Source organism: Argiope bruennichi, chromosome 7 (assembly GCF_947563725.1).
Source record: "Argiope bruennichi chromosome 7, qqArgBrue1.1, whole genome shotgun sequence".
NCBI classification, from domain to species: domain Eukaryota; kingdom Metazoa; phylum Arthropoda; class Arachnida; order Araneae; family Araneidae; genus Argiope; species Argiope bruennichi.
This window is the reverse complement of record NC_079157.1, coordinates 124140778-124163270: the sequence shown is the minus strand read 5'-3', so window position 1 is coordinate 124163270 and position 22493 is coordinate 124140778. Positions and strand designations below refer to the sequence as shown.

Sequence of the window (22493 nt, the reverse complement as noted above, 5' to 3'; positions counted from 1 at the left end):
TTGCAACTCGTGCTTGTTTCTTATTTGTCATGACGTCAGAGGCGATTAGTTATAAAATGAAATGTATTTTTCTTTCCAAGTGGTCAGAGGAAAATGGTAAACAGCAGAAAAAGCCGACTGAGACGATATATAGACAGACGATGACCCAAGTGATGGTCGTACTACTTTTTTCTGATATCCCTGTGCTTAATAAACATTTATTTATTTCTACTACTGTGTAGTTAATGCTTCCCAAGTGCAAACGCTCTCTATGTAAAAACATACGTTACCGTCAAATTTCCGGTAACAGAGACAAGCACTTGCTATTGTCCGCTCTTTCAGCGCATGCGCAATCTTCCTTCTTCTCAAACGTGATCTTACTGGAATCTTATAACGAGTTGAGTGCACTCACCTTTATTAGAGAGTATGCGAGAAAGTTTTGCTGAGACTACTCCAGCTAGTTCTGATCTTTCTAACCGATTGAACTGAAATAAGTTTTACTTTCCATGTTTTTAAGCGATCGAATTCGAAATGCGTGAAGAGGAAGCATTGTTATCGTTAAGAAATTGATCTTAATATTTTGATCCATCTACATTTTTGAAATAAATAAATAAAAGGCCATTTTAGGAGTGATATCTGTTCAAATGTGAATATGATACTTCAAAAAATGGAACGGGACGGAAGGATGAAGTGTGATACATGACCTTTAGAACAAATTTGTGTTCCTTATCGAATTGTGGATAAAGTGAATCAAAGAGAAGACCGTCGTTCTATATATACGAATACTGTAACTCAAAAACGCAGAAAGTACGAAAAAGAGTGAAATTCGGAGTATTATCTTTATTTCAAAACTAACCATCTTTGGCGACCAGTTGGTTCCCCAGAATTATTGGTTGTTAAATACTTCAATAAAATATTTTGTATCATCCGGTTTCAAAAGCTTTTTAGTAAAACATTTTAAAATTCCAACTGTTGATAGACATGTAACTCAGCAACTTTTCCCAACTTCCGATCTTTACGCTTCCAATTATACCACAAGAAAGAAAAAAGCAGCATTTGAAAATGGGCGTACTTTAAAAATGTTTACCATTGATTGATTCAGAAGTCAATGATAGGTACAATAAGATTTCAAAAATTTGAAAAAAAAAAAAAAAACATACCTTATATGGAAATCTGAATATGGGAAATAAATTTAATCTTCAACAATGGATAAAGAGCCAGAATGAAATAATGATAGGTGCAATGAAAATGATTTGAGTTTCTTTTCAATAATGAAATACATTGTAGTAAAATACTCTTAAGATATTTTTAAAAGTAGAAAGAAGTTATATGGTAAAAACATGAATATCAATGCAAAGATAGTTTTTTTGAATTTTAAGAAAATGTAAAAACTATTATTGTGCCGTAATATTTTCGGTTTTTATGGCCGACATTTCGCTTCGTTTTTATTTAATTAAATTTTCAAAAATAATTGCCCTGAGGATAATAAAATAATTTCATTCCCATCTTCCGACTGTCAAATTTCAGAAATCTGGATTAAATTATCAGTCCTGTTGAGAGCCAATACATAAACACTTTCTCTTTTATTATTAGTAGAGATTTAGTTAACATTTATCAAATGTTTAACTAAATCAGTCTGAGTGTTTTTATTTTTATGTATAGGAATGTTTGATTATGAGCAAATTTCAGCTACGTTCGTTGAGAATATTTCCTTTAGGGATTTTTTGCAAGCAAAAGCACAGTTGAAAATGCTGCAGAATGCTTTTCGTATACAAATTTTGTTCTCCAAAGAAAAATAAAAACTAGACATAAAATCGTATTTGATTTTATGTCTAGTTTCGATTTATTTTTCTAGTTTTTTATTTATTTTTATTTTACATATGGAAATTACTCACAGAAAGTGTAAAAACCTTTTACCTTTACAATATTGGGAAAAAAAAATGGCTTTTCGAAATATTCGCTGTAAAGTGGTTGTCTGTTATCGTTGTGGTCAGATTATGTAGGACACACTTATTTCTTAACAGCCCTGACATTTATTTTTGATTTCTCCTGCGAAATGCTAGACTGACGTCTCTCTCAGATTTTGCAAACAGAAAGGGGGGGGGGGAAAGCGTTATCGTGCAACCTCCCGCTTACGTCATGCTACAAGATCACGTGACAGCACTTATTCTTATTGGGTTGATGACTTCATCTTAAAGCAGTGGATTCCACTGAAACTCGATGTCGCAAATCAATAAATTAGTACACTCAGGTAAATGTGGAGGATGCCAAAGGAATGTCCGGTTTCTTTTTCTGTGTATTTCCTACTAGCCGCCTTTGGCGATCAGCCGGTTCGCCAATCTTAATGCTCATTAAAATTTTAATAATTAAATATTTTATGTAATTCCTACTTTAATAGCTTCTTCATCAAAATATTTTAAAACTTCACATTTTGATAGTCATATAATTCACTCATAATATTATAAAGGCTTTCAGTCATAACGTAATATGTATCTCTCTAATTTTCTGTTAGCTCCCGTAGAATTTATGCTTTAAATTAAAGTGGAAAGGATTAATCTGCAATTAATATAATATTTTTTACTGAAACAAAGCATTTTTTTAATAATATGATTACTGAAAACAGAGTCACTGAGCTTTTAAACTTTATGGGCACTAAAGAATATCTTTCTTAATTTATGTAATATCTCAAGAATTTGTCAACAAAATCTTTTCAGATTCATCATGAGCAGATCGATTAATAAACAATGTTTAATTTTAAATGCATCAAACACTAAGAAAATAAAAAACATCGTTTAAAATAATCGGTTGAAAAGGTTTAAAAAAATTACTTAAAAAACGATGTACTTAAAACTATAAGCATATACATAAAATATATAACTAACATAAATACATTTTAAATACAAAAGCATGCAACTAACCTAAAAATAATTTAAATCAATTCTGCATCCGTTGATAATAGTTGTCAGCAATCAGAACACAATGAGCATGCGTGAATTTCAACTCTAGTTACGGTAACGCAAATGCGCGAATTTTTCTACGACAGTTGGGGTAACGTTATGCGGATTAGACATTTTTAATTTCCTTTCTTCTGTTTTATTTTAATTCAAAAGTACTTCAGAATGAATCTGAAAGATCGATTCATTAACAATGTTTAATTTAAATGCAGAAAACATTAAGAAAATAAATAGAATCGTTTGAAATAATCGAAAAATGTTAACCCTAGCCTCATTAGAGTGGGAAAAAAAAAAACACCTGAAGCCTTATTCCTTTGGCGGTGGGGGAAAAATGGAAGAATTTTTTGGTGGGAAAGTTTGTTTTTAATTAATAATTAAAAATCTAATTAAAATTTCAAAAATTAGGGACCCCAGGTGCACATTCCCGACCTCTAAGGTATAAATGTACCAAATTTCGTAGCTGTAGGTTAAACCGTCTGACCTGTAGATCGCCAACACACACACACACATTGAGCTTTATTACAAGTATAGATAAAGATGAATATTCTTAAAAAATGGCTAAAAGATAATACATTATTAATTTTTCGTTAAGAAGTACAGAGAAATTATTGTAACCACCAAAACATTCAAACACGATATTTTGACTAATGTCCACATTTTAGACCTTTCAGAGTTCGAAAAACACGTTATTGGCATCACATCTCTCCATCCGTTTGCCTATATGTCTATGACAATGATAAAGAGGGCAGGTAGATAGGAAATAAGGTATGAGGTTTTTATACAAAATGTGTAGATTTTCATCACATTTTCCGCAAAATCTATTAAGCGAAGGTCTGTCTGTCCGGTTGAACGAATATAAGTTAACACGACAATTACAAAACATAGAAACAGTAAGCACGATAACTCAAAAATGGAGTGATTTATCAAAATATATCAAATTTGGTGACTATAAGTAAAACACAAATTTATTTTCAAATACTTTTAACAGCGTGTCATTTTTGTCAAAACACTCGCTCGATTCGATCGATTTAAACCACCCGACAGATTCAGTAAAAAAGTTTAAATCAGATCGAGGGTTGATATTTCGTAACTATTGTACGCCATTGCCATGTAAGGCGTTCTCTGAGATAACACTTTTATTAGAGAGTATGCGAGAAAGTTTTGAAGAGACCACTCCAACTGGTTACGAGAATCAACCCTTAACAGAAGATGCTTCTATCCTTTCGGTACAACTTTTATTGCGGGAGAAATTAAAACTTAATAAAAAGAAACACCATATATAAGGTTCAATGAAAAAAAATCTAATTTTATTCTCCTTACACTTCTAACTATAAGAATTTATTACCATTATAATAAAGTAAAAAGGATTATTTCATTAAATGTATGATAAAAATGTGAACATTCGACAAAAACTGCAATTTTTTTTATCTTTTATTAATATTAGATTACAAGTAATCTTTTGCAAAAAAATATTTTGATATCTTTATTCTTTTGTTTAGTATTAGAATCTTTTTATTGATATTAGGGAACCACTTGTTTACATTTAGTCAGCTGCAATATGACACAGTTTCATTTTCATATTTATTAATACCATACATTTGCATATATGTTATAAGAGTAATTGGAATTAATTCTTTTAATATAAATGTAAATCTAACTAACTTAATGAGGTATCTGTTCTGTATGAACCCTTCAAATGCATTTTTAATTTTTTTCAAATTGAAGTTTTATGGTGTTATCCCATTTTTGAAATGCTCCAATGCGCACCATATTTTTAGTATAGTTTTAAAACTTTTCTTTTATGCTGAATAAAATATAATGATATAATTTTACATAAATAGATAATTTATGAACCTTAGATTCTTTTTATTGAAAACCTCGAACAATGTTACACAATGTTTTAAAAAATTTTTCAAAGAATGTCAAATAATTCAAGTTTTGAAGCAAAATTTATATTTTCAATAAGGTTAAGCATTCAAAATATTGTATAGAATTGTTTGTTGTTTGTTTGTTTCTTATGGCACTTGCCACTGACAAGCCCACTGTTACGAAGACAGCGATTTAAGCCTGAGGGGAACGTCTCTTATTTTTTATAGCAGCGCCAACTAGGGCCAAGAGTACGACTTTGTCACTCACGCATCACTCATTCGCTTGCACAACCCCTTTTTACAGGAGGGCACATTCACACATCTCACAGATAGAACAACAGAAGAACAACCATGCCCAAACCGGGACTCGAACCCGCGACGCCCAGATCACGGGGAAGACGCGCTACCCCTATGCCAGGACGCCGGCTTGTATAGAATTAAAATATCTATCTAAAAAAAAATGGAAAAAAAATAGATTTGTTCCATTTTAATGCGCATGGAACAATTTGAAGTTCTACAATAATTTAATACATTTTTTTTTTCTTTTTTTAATCGAAATATCAGAAAGTTACCAATGAATTTTGATTAATTTTTTTTAAAGCATTACACTGATATAATAAAAAATTTAAAACAATATCTTAGAAAGTGAGAAATTTTGTTTTCAACTTCTATTGTACTTTTAAGATATAATAATATGTTTGTATTGAATAATAAGAAAACTTTATTTTTCTATGAAGTTATTTCTTGCATTATTTTTTAAAATTATTTATAGAAATTAAAAATATTTTGGCTTTAATACAAATTAAACTTTTTTTTTTTGTCTTTAATACAAAATTGCTATATTTTTGTATTGTAATTTATTGTTACAAATAGTTTCTTTTATTGAATCAGAACGGAAAATGACTTCGATTATTTAACAAAGTTAAAAAATTTTTGGCTGAATTAATTTTACTTATAGAATGCGGAATCGCAGGGAGGAATTGCTTTATTTGAATTTGCATGGAATGAGAAATAAAATTTCAGAATTTACAACAATTTTTTGTAATTTCGATTTAGTTAGTTATATTAACGTACCGTTCTTAAAGCAACATTTGGGCCATTCTAGGGCCGACCTCATAATTTTGAACTGCAGTCAGATGACGAGGACGATATCTAAGCTGACACTCCCCAGCCCTCTCTAAGTTACCCCATAACAGCAGCGGGAGGACGTTTGCCTACGTAAATTTCGAGTTTACTTGTTTTTTATAATAATCCTATTAAAGATGTGATAAATATTTCATTAATTCTAATGTATATTTTATTTAATGTTTTAAGTTTGGATTAAACTGTTAACTGAGTATGACGAATTATTTCAAACGAATTGAATATAAGTTAATTACCCTACTAACAAGTTAAATATTAGAGGACGCCACTAGTACCAAGGCAAAGTAATGGCTAAATCCGAATGATCAGCATGCTTTAACGCGTTGACTGCCGTTTCACCCACACTCGGCTTTAACACGTTGACTGCCGTTTCACCCACACTCGGGTGGCAGCAAAAGCTCTCATTCAGTGTAGAATTTGATGCGAACACGCTTATGTTTAGTTGATAATTCTTTATTTCAGCATGCGAATCGCCTGTGATTCACACCTATCTAATTAGATATTCTCTGCTACAACCGAGATCGGAAAAGTAAACATTTTCTTAAATTGCGATCCGAAACACAAGCATGAATGATGGTAGTGAATGTGTTAAAAATGGAGCTATTCAATAAGTAGACAAGGACAGCGGAAAAAACAGAACGCACAACATCATTTGTATTATTCATTCATTTTAATTAGAAATAGAAAAATCTTTTCCATGAACAGAATTGCAAAATATTCATATATATATATATATGTAGGACTGGGGTGGGACAAAATGCCCATTCAATCCCATTTGGATCAGTGTCTACGGTACTGATTAAGAAACTTTTAAAGAAAAAACAAATAATTTATTTACAATAAACACGATTAAAAGGACATTAACAATTAGGACGGGAAAGATTATTTACATTAAAGACAGAAGTAAAATATCTAGATGGCACAAAGGGCGAAGCCTAACAAGATGTCTACTCATAACTAAACTATGTAACACCTCTCTGCTCTCAAGCGATAATGATATGTTTGACGGAGCGCCTAGCCCCGAGGGTTGGGGCTTAATCTCCGGTAGATGGAAAACTTTTATGAGACTTGGCTTTCAGTATTTAACGTGATCATCTTCGCAAAAAAGTCCGATGAACTGGGTTACAGGAACAGACAGGAAATGAGGAGTGAGGTGCATGACGAAGCAAAGGTAACAAATGTCTGACAGGATGTGATAAGAAGTGCAACATGGATTGGGTAAACGCTGCCGAGCAATTTATAAGTTTATGAAAAATAAAGTTATGTAAAATTAAGAAGTAATTGCCAACAGCTCGCTTTATACAAAATTTATGGTCACGTGACTTAGCACTTTCGATTAGTAGAACCCATGGTGCTATCTATTATAATACAATAAAACTAAATTGAATTGGATGCGTTCAGTATAACAGTGGAATGGTAATGGCCACTAATTAAAACTCTACATATATATTCATCAAGAATATTAAATCAAACATTTATTGGACAAACTTTCCTTCGAATAATTTTCAACAAACGATTCAAATAAGAAATTGGACTAATCTTCCAAGAGTCAAAGGGCTTACATTGTTTCATGGATTGATACTAGTTTCTCCACTGGCTCTCCGTATTATACGTAATTGTTTTTGCTGTATTTTTTTAGTCGCATCCCAATTTATATCGATATTAATAGAGGCCACAGAATCTTAAGCACCGTTCGGACGACCCGTTCCTTTTCCGGATATGGTCGAAAATCTGCCATCTGAACCATTGTAAGACCACCTCCACTTCTGGATATAGATCGGGTGTTCCCCGCAAATTTTTGGAAAAATGAACAGATATCAAAGAAACACAAAAGAGGGGAAACAGGATAAAATATGCCTGTCTCAAGACGCGCATGAGCCTCAGAACGTGGCTCTGATCGGGGAGGTCTATTGATTTTTCAAAGAATCAAGGTCATACTTTTTTGTCCTAATAAAACCTACTCCGAATCGCCTGGACATCAAAATCGTCACTAAAAGCGAATTGTTCATCACTAAAACCAGCGAATTTTCTATGTATTTAGATACGAGAGACCCATTCTTCGATATTTTTATCAGTGCCAATTGATCATTACATCTGTGATCACTATAAGTAACAGAGGCTGTAATGTCTTGGCGTCGGAACAGGAGGGTTTCAGATTGGAGACCCGATTCCACCGAAGAACCATCGGGTAAGCGGGTCTGATGCACGTTAAATTCGTCGGGGCCAAACGTGTGGTGTAGAAGTTTGGAGAGGAGGATGGCAGCTCAGCTATCGTCTTCGTCATCTGAACATGGTTCAAAATTACGAGATCCGTCCCCAAATAGCCTTAGTGTTGCTTTAAAATGGGATGTTAATATAACTAAGGTAAACTGATACTGTAATTATACTTTTGTTTAGTTAATATTTTACTAATCGTATTTTTCTCTTATCATTCCTCCTATCGTTATGCTTGAATGAATTTTTAGCATGCATAATAAAATGTAACCTTTTCGTCACGACAAAGAAGTGTAATCTCTAATGCGCGTAAATAAGTAAGTACACGCACCTTTTTCTTCTCTTCACAAAAAGAAAAAAAATGAAGAAAAGTGGGAATTTGTTTGGGCAATTCGGGGGGGGGGGACATTTGTTTTCACTTTCCCTGTTCGTGAATGATCAGTTGCGAAGACGCACCCCGCGTGTAACCGGTCATCAAAACCCCATAACCAGTTTTTTGTCTTTCTCTGACTGGCTAACCTTGAGAAGATTTCATTAGAACCCGACATTCATGCGGATAACCTCAGATGACAACAAGCGACTCAACAGAATAGCCATTGGAACAAAACACTCTCTTGTCACTTCAGGTAAGTGAAATTTTTACTTTGAACCATACTGATAAAAGTTGATCACAATCATTTTAATGATTAAAGAGTTCCAATGTTTCTCTCAAATATAAAATCTATGACATGTTCATGGGGTTTTGATATAAACATACATATATTTAAGTAACAAGTAGTTTCCATGCGAATTTAAATGAATATCATATAAGATAAATTCAAACTAACTTTGCTGAGGACAATTAATGACTGCAGGCGCATCTACTGGGTATTGCTACCAATAAAAGATTAAAATTGCTCGAAATATTTTATTTTTGAAATTGCATACTAAATTTTTTTGTATATAATTTAAAAATTAACATAAGAAAATGGTGAGTTTTTCTTCATTTGCAGTTATAACTTTTATCTGAATTTCTTTATTGTCATGCAAAACAGAAATCGAGTTTCAATGACATTTTTTTCTGACTACATTTTATGGTTGAATTTTACTATTTCACGAACGTAAACAAACGTGAGAAAATATAAGTTTTTTTCTTCAATTTATAAAAATGTTGTTTTCATTTAATCCTCTTTTATAGAATAACAAAAATCTCAATTATTTAAAATTCTAAATTGTTTTTATTTTTACAATTTTACTTACTATATTATTATAGATTTAAAACTTAAATGAATTGTGTTAGTTTTTTTTTTTTTTTTGGCTTTTTATTGATAGATTGTTACAAATAAAATTACAATTCACTTTATTTGAAAAGTATTTCGTCCCTTTCCCGCTTTGTGTATTAACAGCGAATAAAAAGAATTCCTGCATTCACATTCTGATGTTCAGCTATTGGATAAGGTCGTTCTTTCCGAATTATCTGCTATTCTGTTAAATCTAAAAATTTGACTTACAAAAGTTCAGAAAAAATATAGATACTTTAAAAAAAAAAAACGTATCATTAAAATCTATTAAACTTTTACTATGCATATTGTGTCTATAGCTTGATTATTCTGACATGAACTGCACATACTGATTTTTTTTATATAAAAATGGAGTTAGTTTTAAACAAGTGCATTCTGCTCCTCAGCGATAAGTTATAAATAAAAATTAAAAACTAAAAATGATATGAAAAATGGAATGAATGTGCGGAAAATGATACTAATTGTAACGGAAAATCTAATATTTTTAAAATAAGAGAAAATGACGAATTTTGATCAGAGTCTAAACAGGACCGATATACTGTAAAATCTATAATGAATAGATTGACTTTAAATTAAGCTGTTTATGTTGTGATAATAAACATAAACTGTGGATAATTTTTATAGAAACCTCTACGTGACTACAATATAGAAATTGTTTGATATAATATTTAAATTTAGACACTATCAATTAAATATTTTAGAAAAGTTTAAAATCTTTCCACTGTTTTTAAAATAAGTAATAAAATACATCATAATATTCTCAGAGAGGAAATTTTTTGGCATATACGATCGATATTTATTCGATTTGAATCTCGAATCCATGAAATTTCTGTCCCAAAATTCTATCACTGGTGAAACCCAAAAATATATAGTTCATTTGAAAGTTGTATATAGTTCATCATGAAAGTTGTCATAAGTTGATTCGAAACATGAAGTACCTTTCATTCATCTCATAAATCTCTTCTCTAATGTTACCTAATTTTATTTATTTTTTAATAAAAATCATTGTAATTCCCTTGTAAGATGAAAGTCTACTTCTCAAAGAAAAGGCATCAATGAAAATAATTTTCTGCAACATCAAATAGGACTCAAAAGGGAGTATGTACAGAACAATATTTATAAAGAATACAAGTAGGCATTTACCAACGCGTGCGTACGATGCATATAATATCAGAGGAAGAGTTCATCTTCCAATTTTTTGATATCCTAACAACATAGCTCGTTTTGAACTTCATTCAAATGACATTCAGATACAAGATTGCACTTCCATTTAATAGGCAAGAACAACTATCAAAGTAAATAATTCTCATTTCTAATTAAAATGTTATTCTTTCAGTATCAAAAGTAGTTAAATATTTGAAACCTAGTTATAAGCTTTATATTCCTTGCACAAATTGTGTCATTTGTTATTAAATAGCAATGAAACAATTTTTCAATACAGAAGCTAAAAATATGGGAAACGTCACATATTAGCATATATTTCTAAATTATTAAAAAATGCGAAAATTCGATAAACGTACCTGATGGCAGAAGCAGTTTTTACTCAAATAATGCATGTCAAATGTATCGCGACTATTAAAATCTGGAATCAATCACAAGTTTTCGTGCAAAGGAAGATGAGCACAGCTCTTCATGATTGCATAAGTTAGATGACATGCGCAGTAAAGGTTGTCATGTGTTCACAACGACTTTATTACAACGAAGATAGATCAAACCATTTTGTGGGCCGTGGTGGTAAGGTCTCGGCTGTGGTACCGGAGGTTTCCAGGCTCGAACCCTATTCCACCAAAGAACCGTCGTGTATAGGGTTTGGTGAACGCTATATCTGTACGGGCCAAACGTCCTCCCGTTGGTGCGAAGTAGGAGTTAGGAAAGGGAGGTACCAGTTCATTCGCCATCCTCGTCATCTGACCGCGATTTAAATTTATGAGGTCCGCTCCAAAATAGCCCTAGTGATACTTTGAAACGGGACGCTAATATAATTAAACCAAACCAGACCATTTACCCGCGATTATTCCTCCAAGGCGGCAAGATTTCTTTCAGATTACAGATTAACAAGTATCTATGAAAGCTACTTCTTAGCTAGAAAAATTATTATTCTTCCTTACTCTAGAGCCTTCAAATGAAGATATTTGAATTATTAATTTCTTGACAGCATGCATTTATCTTATTTTTGACTTATAAACTAAAATCATATCATTCATAGGCATGAATATTCAATTAAAAAAGACATTTGGGCCCGTCATAACTTGGGGTTCTATAAATTCTTATCTGATTCAAATAATTACTTTCTAAAACGAAGTAGGTAGAAGTAAAAATTGTAGCATCATGAGGTTAATAAATGTTACCTCATTGAATTTCAAATCCTTGTTTTTAATCTTTTTAGCACATCAGCGACCTGGAAACAAAAACATTCTTGGATTCTTTTAATTCCAGGCTTTTAGAAAATAAAAGCCTGGAATATTCCTTTTGATAAGTAAAAGGAATTTACGGAGCTAAACTGAGCATCACTGAGAGACTGTAACGAGTGTTTGTATACTTCGAATGAACTTTTCGCAGTAATTCTGTGTTTATTATTTTGAGACAGTTAGCTCTAATCAAATACATCTTAAAAGTGCATAGGATTATGCACTATGTCGTAGAAATCCACGATTTCAATAAACAGCTGATTGTATGTAACAATACAAACTTAAAGACGAATTCTGCTTTATTTTTTACGAATACTGATATTAGATATTTTCACTCAACTAATACGCTTGACTTTTGACAACATAATTATCGCACCGAGTTCTTAAACTTTATCTTTCAGCGGTTAAGAAATGATTACAGGTTGTCAAAACTATTGTTTAGAATGACCTTGAGGAATACTTCATTCGCTATCATGGAAAAACCCAGTTCGAGTATTTTTTCTTACTGGCAAATGGAATTGCTTTCAAGATATCAAAATCCTGTGCTAAGCCTTTAATTAAATAGCAAAAGCAACACTCCTATTTTATGTAATGAACTAATTGTTCATATACCTGCAAAAATAGTCAAATTTTACAACAAAATTAAATAATTACTTATATAAATTTCTCCTTATTCTGTTTAAATATAAAAAATTGTTGCCAGTAGGAAATTAATGATTAAACTTTAGATATCACAATATTCTTTTTTTTTTTTTTTTGTCATTTATGAAAGTCATTATGATAATTTTATTGAAACTTGTTTTTTGAAAGCCTTATCAAAAGATAATCGTGGGGATAATTGAAATACGTATAAAGTATCAACAGCTAAAGTAATTGGATGAAATATTTATCATAATTATCGATGTAAAATCGAACATTTTCAAATCTTGATGTTAGGTGTCGGTGTGTAGAAAGGGATCGCATGACAGTTAATCTATGAATTAAAAAAGTAACCCTAAAGAGATACTTCGATCCATTTAAGGGCAGAAAAGTATGAATGACTGTATGCCGGGAACTAAGGTTGAATCCTGCCATCATTGGCCGCGATACAAACCCTTCCGTAGAAGACGCGTCCCGTCATCGGCAAAGGATTGCTGATCCCACATCATTTCATTCCAACCACGGCGGCGAGAACCAACTACCATTCCGAAAGCGTCACATCTCATTATCTGAGGTATCTCCTGGGTTGATAGCACTTTTTTTAAACTACAGCTAGTCACTCCGTTACCACAGGACTAAGCCGTATAAACAGGGATTATAGTGACCGGCTGTCATGCTCATTCACTATTCAAATTTTTGCATAAGAAAACAACAGCTAACAAAAATTCAAAGAATCTTTAATCTGTTGGTAAAAAGCTAGAAATCTTTTCTATCATTTCTTTTAATATTTTTAAATTTTTAGGGTATTGTAATGTTGTGTTAAAATTACTACCCATAAGGAGTCATCCTCTAATCTCTTTGAATTGGACACATTATGTTATGTAATTTTGGACTGAGCCTATTTTACCACATATGCATGTGTCATTTTGCATCCTTCCGAATCTGTAGAAGTATTCAAGAAATCTTCCATGTCCCGATACAAACAGCACTATCATCGGGTGAAACATTCTTTCTGCAATTTTTGGTTCCGGTAAAAATTTTTTGTTATGCATCATGATCATCTATCATGCCACTGCATAGTCATCTCTCTTCTAATTTCTCTCTTTAACATTTGGAATGATTTTAGGTTACTACAATATCTATTTGGTCTTTCTGCGCAACCATTTTTGCATATTCATATGCTCTCTCTTTTCCGGATATTCCGATGTGAGCCTTAATCCAGTTTCATCTAATCCATTTGTTCTTTTTAGCTTTTCCCGAGTTTTCTTTAATTTTCCCGACTTCCGGAGTGATAGGACTAAAGAGCAAGGGAAAACTGTTACATATTATTATAAAGATTCATTTCACAGAAACTACTGTGACCTTGGAATTTTTATTTTACATCATGAATAATAGTCTAGAACTTTTACAATAGTTTCTAAATGTAAATGAATTATATCATTGGCCAGATGAAAAGTGAATAATATGATGAGACCGACAAGATAAAATAGGTTTCATGCCTTTAAAATATATATTTATGCTTGCGCTGGCTAATGATTATAGGTATTTTAAACTAGTCAGAGTGGGAGGAAAGCAAATTCATGCTCCGTTAAGATAAGGCGGTGATTCACAGATCCTTTCCCTTCATCAAATTATCAATCATGCCTATCACATTTTATGATCTATCTATCAAAACACCATTTCCGTTACTTCCACAACCGATTTATTCACTTGATCGCTCTCCATGTGATTTTTTCCCCTCGGATAAAGAATCTGCTAAAAGGGAAAAGATTATCGTATTTCGAAGAAATTGAACATTGAAGGAACTGACAAAAAAAGTTTGCAAATTCATTTTTCGTATCTTTGTACGGGTTTAGTTATATTAACGTCCCATCCCACAAGGGCTATTTTGGGACGATTGGGAATTTTGAAATGCGGCCAGATGACAAGGATGGCACCTGAGCTGGTACCCCTTCCATTACAAACTTCTACTCCACACAGCGAGAGAAGTCCTGTTGGATTTAACGTGCACCAAGCCCACTTACAGGACGGTCTTCGGTGAAATCTACTCTCGAACCTGAAACCCTCCGGTTCCGAAGTCGAGACATTACCACCGGGATACCGAGGTTCGTCTTTGCACGGGAGATGGCAAAAATACACAATGAACAGGGCAGGTACTTCTAAGCAAACCTCAAATAACACAACTTCTATTTGTATCCTTTTTCTGTAGTAAAATAATTTCCGGGATTTTTTGAAAGTAATGCATATGAAAAAAAAAAAAAAAAAACCCGAGATTATTTAATTTTCACCTTTCTTTCTTGCTTTAACATTTATAAACTGTTTCTCATAACATCTGATTGAAAATAATTATGCCTATGCCTTTTGCCACCAAACATTTCTAGAAAAATATTTTGAAAACATCCAAACTTTCCTTTTTGACGGCCTCTGTTTTTTGATTTCATAATTTTGATGACTTATGACAGAAATTTAGAAGTTATTATCCGAAATAAAGAAAGAAATTTAGAATTTCCATTTTCAGTATCTCCAGATCTTCCATTTTGATATAAGATTATAATATGATGAGATTTATGACTATATCATAAGAAAACCTTGCTGTTATTTTAAATTTTATTTAGCTTGTTGTTATTTTAAATTATCTTGCTCGAATATACAGATTTGAATTATTCCCAAAACTGATTTTTTTGACATGACGACGGAGAATCAGCAAAATCTATAGTTCGAATTCTAAAAAATGACTGCATTCCTATTTGCATTTTTCGTATACTAGAAAGTTATTTTAAAGCATAGAAATAAGTATTCGCTGAGTCATATCTGTCCAAATTTTTGTTCATATAGACAATAACTTAACCATTTAACTGTTTTTGAAGAGTATACTCGCCATGGAAAAATTACAACATTTTGCGATGTGACGAGTTTATTCGTCGAGAGTTATAAGTAGTGACAATTTGCAGTTTGAATTATAATTTTAGTAAAAACTCAAACACATTCGTAAATTTCGAGATGTTTAAAATATTTTGGGGCCAAGTCGAAATCATAGGAACAAATAAAAGATTATTAGGTGTTGTTTCATGTTCTGCTGAAACCATTCTCTAACAGCAAATTAAAATAATAAATTAATTTTTTATACTTCTTTTTATTGATATGCAAAAAAAAAATGTACATATATTAGTTTAAGTAAATAAATAAATGTGATTACTGAAATAAAATGTATAAGTCATTTCATTATAACATAATTTCATATTACACAGACTCTGAGTGTGACGAGTATTCTCGTCATCACTCCATTTTTGCGACGCAATTCAGATTACGTATTTTTCGAAGAGTTCCAAACAGTTAACTGATTAACAACAGAAAAACTAATAAAAATAAAAATTAAAGAAACTCTAACAACTATTTTCGGTTACGTCAGATTCAAAGAAAAGTCCTTTCTCTAGAGGAAAATCCTACTTTTTTGACAAAACACTTAACCAATTTCCCCTTCTCAATGACAAATCATCGATTCCATCTTTGTTTCCAAGAAATCATAGAGATGATCAAGCACCGGAAACTTCGTGGGCCGAGAAATCTTCTTATCTCCTAATTGGCCGGCCAAAAACTAGACGCATTGTCAAATTCACTTTTTAGATAGTTCTTTTCTGAAAGCATGTTTAATTTTCTTTTTCCTACAGAAAACAACAAGAATGTTATCACAGCGACCTTCTTGCGTTTCTGCGTAATACGGTACGTCGTATGGTCAGCTTTATTGCGTTATGAAAATGCGTTTTGGAAATATATTTGTTGATCAAAGATTTCTTTAAAAAAGCAATAGCGTTATATATATATATATATATATATATATATATATATATATATATATATATATATATATATATATATATATTTAATTCCTTCATACTTAGCAATATTGCGTTTGACACTATATGCGAATATGTAAGTATATATTTGAAAGGGGTGTACGAAGTTTTCTTGACCTTAGGACGTCAATTTGAAACTACACTTTGAAACTGCCAAGATCATGAACCGATCTTTCACCACTTTCCTTGTATTTTTTAGTTTAATTTACTTATAAGGCTTTGTTTTAAAGTAACACTATGGCTATTTTGGGATGGACCGCAAAAGTTTGAACTGCGGTCAGATGACGAGGATGACACCTGAGCTGGCAACCTTTCCAAAATTCCACGCCACATCAGTGGGAGGTCATTTGGCCCCAACGGATTTAGAGTGCACCAAACCCCTTTACATGACGCTTCTTCAGTGGAATGGGGTCTCAAAACTGAAACTCTGTTTCCGAAGCCGAGACCTTACTACCAGGCCACCGCGGCCCTTACAATTTTAGAATATCGTTTCTTAAAATAAAAATTATACTTAAGTACATAATTTATTTTTAAATGAATAAGGGTTATATTGAAGACTAACTCAACACAAAGATATACCGTATATTGTTTTTCTTTTTATATCATCTTCAATTACCATTGGCTGACATTTCTTTTTGCTTTCATACTACAAAAAAAAAAAAAAATGTATTACTTTTTCTGGAAACCACATCAATCGTTTCTGCACTACGTTTTATCTATCATCTCTAAAGGGAAGCCCTCTCTCCAGTGGGAAATCCCAAATCATCGGCGATCAATTAATTTCCCTTTCAAAAGAGTAAAGTACCGAATCGACCTTTAACTGCTGCGATGGTTCCTCAAAGGTCATCGAAAACCGGAACTTTGTTGAACGTAATTAGCAATGAGATAAAAGGCGGCTTACCTGCCAAACCGCAACAGGTAATTTATCCGATTACTTAAGCTAGATCGTGATTCCTTTCATAAAAAGAAGAAATAACTTTTCCTTCACAAACTCAATAAGAAGTTATTAATTATTATTGTAATATGTATACCTGGTACATGTTTTTGTAATTTGTACGAAAGACATAGTTCATGGCTGTTGTATTGTTTTGCTTATTTTTAGGAATTATATTGAAAGACTAGTCACTACAATTGTAATGATAAATAATAAAATACATAAAAAACGCGAAAACAGAAAATAATAATAAAAAAACACGCCTTTAGTAGTGCCTTAAAATAAAGAAACTATTTCTATCAAAATTTTGAAGACCAAAAAGAAAAGCTCTTAAAAGCGGAGTGCTCTGAAAATAAAACTACAAAGAATTTAAACTACAATGAATGCCACGAAGACGAAAATTCACAAATATTCTTTAAAATTTAAAAATATGTGATTATATACGAAAATATATGAAATATATGATTTAAAAATATGTGAATGAAATTCTGACTTAGATCATTTTTATTAGAGCTACAAGTTTGAACGATTCGACTTTGACATATTTCGAAGTATTTTGTTCAGTCCTTATGCTTTAATTCTCTTTTCTCTTTAACCAAAATGGTTTAATTCACTTTAAAATGAGGAGACACTGAAATGAAGCAAAATATCGGTTCTCTCTATTTTTCATTTTTGTTGATTAGTTTCAGTTATTTTGCTCTTTATGAAAAGAACACAACGACAATATAATCACAAATCTCTTATGCAAAAGGTATGCCTTTATTAGGGTCTTTCCGAAATCTCTAATTGCTATTTCTTGTATAATAAAGCAAGATACCATGCACGACCTACTAAAGCACAACTAAGGACAGAAAGACAGTCGTAGAGTTGAATGCCGTAAAGCAAAATTATTAGTTTCTTTTCGGATTTTCCAAGTAAGATAATCGTGATGTAAACGTCAACCCCTACCTTGTCTTCAATATTTTTTTTAGACTGCCAGACAAAATTTCCTGATCTTTCTATGCATCTTGATGCAAGTGATTACTTATTAATTTACCTAATTAACAGCCTTTTTACTGAACTAAGTAGAGAACAATAAATACATACTCATAATACAATTTTTATAGTTAAAAAAATATAAATTTGATTGATTTGCAAAATGCGCTGTTAGCTTGTGAAATAACGGATGAAGTCAATTATGGTGTGAAATATACTTTGTCTGAAATATAATATGTTTTGATTTAATCAGTTACTAACATTCAAATATGAAGTTAAATTCATTAATGAATTATGTAAATGATGTGAAAAAATCTAATGAAACACGAATTTAAACATTTTAACTTGATCTGAATAAGTATTTAAATACGATGTGAAAAAAATTATTCTTGCGAAAATAATTTTTTTTTTTTTTTTTTTTTTTTACTTTACAATTCTTCTATGTATTATTGGTTAATTCATTAAATAACTATTTAATTCTTTGCATTATTTAATAACTAAACACGTCAACTGCTTTCATAGATTATTATATGAAGTTAAATATTCTATGAAATGACTGATTTATGCTAATTAATAAATATAAAATAACAGTTAATAATAATTTAATAATAATAACTGAATAAATAATAATAATAAAATATAAAAAACGTAAAATAAAGATACAGGTGGGAGTTTGTTGTTTTTCAAAATCTTGGATTTTCAGTTTTGATTTTAAGAAGTATGATCTTGACGACTACCAGCAATAATTTAAGTACAACTCAAGAAATTTACTATTACAGTATTTAATATCTTGATGGTAAAAACGCCCCGATTTTCTAATGTTAGCGTTCAAAATAGAAATATATATATATTTTTGAACACGTTGTTACAGAATTTTAAAAATCTAGTGATGAGTGCGTAAAAATTTTGAAACTTGTACTAATTATTAAGGTTTGGAATAATATTTTTTCATTAATTGAATTTTAATTCTCGAAAAATTACTTAAATTTAGATATTTTTGTATCCATTAATCTTAATTTGCTTTTTAATGTATAGAGAATGGAAAAAAAAATGTTATAAAAATTTGTCAAAAAATTCGAATTTATTTTGGGGAATTTTCACGTTTTAAATCTCCCTGAGTTCAAAAAACATACTTTTCGTTTTATATATGTCTATTTGTAAACTTCATAACTCAAATACTTTGAATAAATTTTTAGTTTAGTTATATCAATTTCTTGTTTGGAAGTAATGCGAGGGCTATTTTAGGAATAATTTTGAATACCAATCAGATGACAAAGACAACATCCAAGCTGGCACCCCTTCTCCAAATTTCCGCACCATACCAATGGGTGGACCTTTGATAGAGAATGTCAAATTTAATGTACTTCAGTTTCACACATCCGATGGATCTTTAGTGGAATCGGATTTGGAAACTGGAACCCCTCGCCCCTGGAACCGAGACTTTACCTCTAGGTCACCATGAGCTATAGCAGTCGGCCACAACAAATCCTGTCGATACTGCTACGTTCAGTGGTGGCGGGGTGGTCGGCTGTACGCAAGAACAAGAAGGTCACCATGAGCTCTGTTTTGAGGTAGACTAATGAAATTCGGTATATGGACTTAAGTCCATATTTTCAAACGAAATCCATTCAGAAGTTTGATTGTCTGCTTGTTCGAGTACAAATGAACTCGATAACTACAAAGCATAACGAGCTAGTTATATGGATAAAATTTGGTACACAGATTTATCATTTAAAATGTAGATCTAATTTAAAATCGAAAAGAGTTAACCGTCTTTCGGTTCGTACTTTACATACAGGTAAACGTAATGTCAGAAATGAGTGAAATACCATATGTAAATTTAAGACTACAACTGCAGTTACTTATCAAATTTTGGTTTAAACTGTCGTAAAGTAAGGACTTCAAAATACATATTCGAACGATAGATTCTGAAAAAATGCTAGATTTATGCTAAAGATCTCCATTTCTTTATTATTGCTCTCCAATCCATGCAAAGCCTTTTGGCTATTTATCAAAAAAATCTCAATTTTATGCGAGGAGAGAAGAATAAGACCTTTAATGAAAATAAATAAATAAATTTGGAGGTGTCCACTTTTGTTGGTTCTATTAAGTAAAATATCGGAAAAATCAAGTGTTACCTGGTGTACATACTCAATTTCACAACAATTTATATAAATCCTTTTAAATATGTAAATATATGTACTAAATGCCTCTGTTGCACTTATTTTGAAAACTAAAAGGCTGTTTATTAAAAATATCCATATATTTAATTTGGCAACAAATACATTAGTATATTTTTGGTATTGAAGCAAACTATTATTCAAAATATAAAAAAATTTCTTGATTTCACGATAGTAATTTCATATAACTTAAATGCTTAAAATAAAAATAACTTTTTAGTTGACTTTGGTACCTCAGATGAAGATTTGTTTTAACATTCAAGAAAGAAAAATAATGGATAAAGTAATGTAATAAGCGGAACATCTCTTACTCTGGCAATGGTAGGGCAATAGTTAGAATATTGATTTCGGGATGGATTTTGCTTACTTGTAGAATGACTTTAGGGTGTTGAAATATGTATATATATATATATATATATATATATATATATATATATATATATATATATATATATATATATATATATATATATATATATAGATTCCCCCTCGAGAAGCCGAACGGTGAGGTTGTCCTTGAAGAGCTCTCTTACACCCTCGTCCTTTCAAGAAACTGACCGGAAAGGTTGCCGGCGAAAAGCTAGCTCCCTTACGTCCCCGTTCTTTAGATTTGCATTTAAGATTATTCATTCAAGGGGGAGAAAAGGCATATCTCAGCGAATTCTTAATCAAAAGAGCATATTGTTACTTCAAATAGTGTTGGAAAGTGTGTTCCATAATATCAACGAGTGCGTTTTATTTACATTGTGTTTGTTTTCTTCAATGTACATCATCACAAAGAGTGGAATGAATAGCATCGCTAAAATGTCTGGCTAAGCTCCACAAGGCAAACGGGGTAAGTGTTCCCCTGCTGCTATGATTTAATAATGCTCCTTCTGCCGTGCAAGCTGATATAAATACTAAGATTTTATTTTTCTTTTTCTTTTGTGTATATTTAATGATTTTTTAAATAATTGTGTTTACCGGATATGAGACAAGTTGACACCTTTCTACCTTCATCTTTATCTGTCTTTATCGATTCACTTAATCAAAAGAATTTTTCATGAATCTGTAAATGGCTGATAATGGGTATTTTCGCGAGTATTTTGAGATTTAGTGCATAAACTTCATATAAATGGCGTCTTTAAAATAAATATATTTTACTAAAAGTAAACACCCTACCCCCACCAAAAAAAAACAAAAAAAAACAAACAAAAAAAAAAACATTACGTTTTGGAAAAAAAATGTTTATTAATTTTATTTTTTAAGACGAATTTGCACACATATAAAGTTACAAATTCTGATAGCATCATTTTACACTTTTTATAGAAAAAAAATTTTCAATCGTATAATGTAATTATTATTGTAATTTCACAGTTAAGCGAAGGATTCTGGCATTATAAATAAGGATTTGCTTGTTTCATTCTCTGAGATAGAATTGAACAGAAAGCAAAAATTTAAATCAGATTATAATTTCAATTTAACTGTTCGTTCTTTTCACTCAAATAAAAAGTTTTAACTGTCAGTGCATGTTTTTTAAACATGTCATTTAGAAGCTCTATTATATTTTGCAGAGGAGATTAAATCATCATTATTTATTGTATTTTGTGAACAAAGAGATGGGCGGGAAGATAACAATAACAAAAAATGTGTATTATTAGCTTTAACATTAAATGTTAGTTATAAGCTTATGATATTAGAAAGTTTTAACTGACGAATTTACATCTTTACAGCTGCAGAGAGAAGTCAAAATACTATTCAACTTCTCTTCATTGTAATACTAAAAAAAAAAAAAAAAAAAAATTCACCACTCTTCTCTCTCATGTTCTGAATCTAATCAACAAAGCTTGTAGATACGCAATTACCTTTCTAAAGCAACTCGCGCATGATGAAACGTGTTGAATTTTAAAACATAAAGTTAAATGTCAAAATTTTTCAAGCCATAAAATTATAATAACACCCCATACTGATTTTTAAATTTTCCATCCAAAACATTTACCCAAAAGTCTTGATTTTGCTATTTTAAAAATTCAAGATTTTGTAACATATTTAATATCTCTTTTCATTAATGAGATCCCTCTAACAG

At 31.2% G+C, this 22493-nt stretch overlaps 1 protein-coding gene across 2 annotated transcripts in view; it reads left to right on the top strand.

Annotated features, from left to right (window-relative positions):
- The first annotated feature begins 8629 nt into the window (after positions 1-8629).
- The window catches only part of LOC129975144 (uncharacterized), a 44299-nt gene continuing 30435 nt past the window's right edge, over positions 8630-22493 (top strand). Inside the window, exon 1 of one of the 2 annotated variants that reach the window (XM_056088102.1) lies at positions 8630-8784. In XM_056088102.1, coding sequence (XP_055944077.1) covers positions 8709-8784 — 76 coding nt within the window. In that variant the 5' untranslated portion in view covers positions 8630-8708. The remainder of the gene's footprint in view (positions 8785-22493) is intronic. The other variant, XM_056088103.1, reaches the window with a different exon arrangement.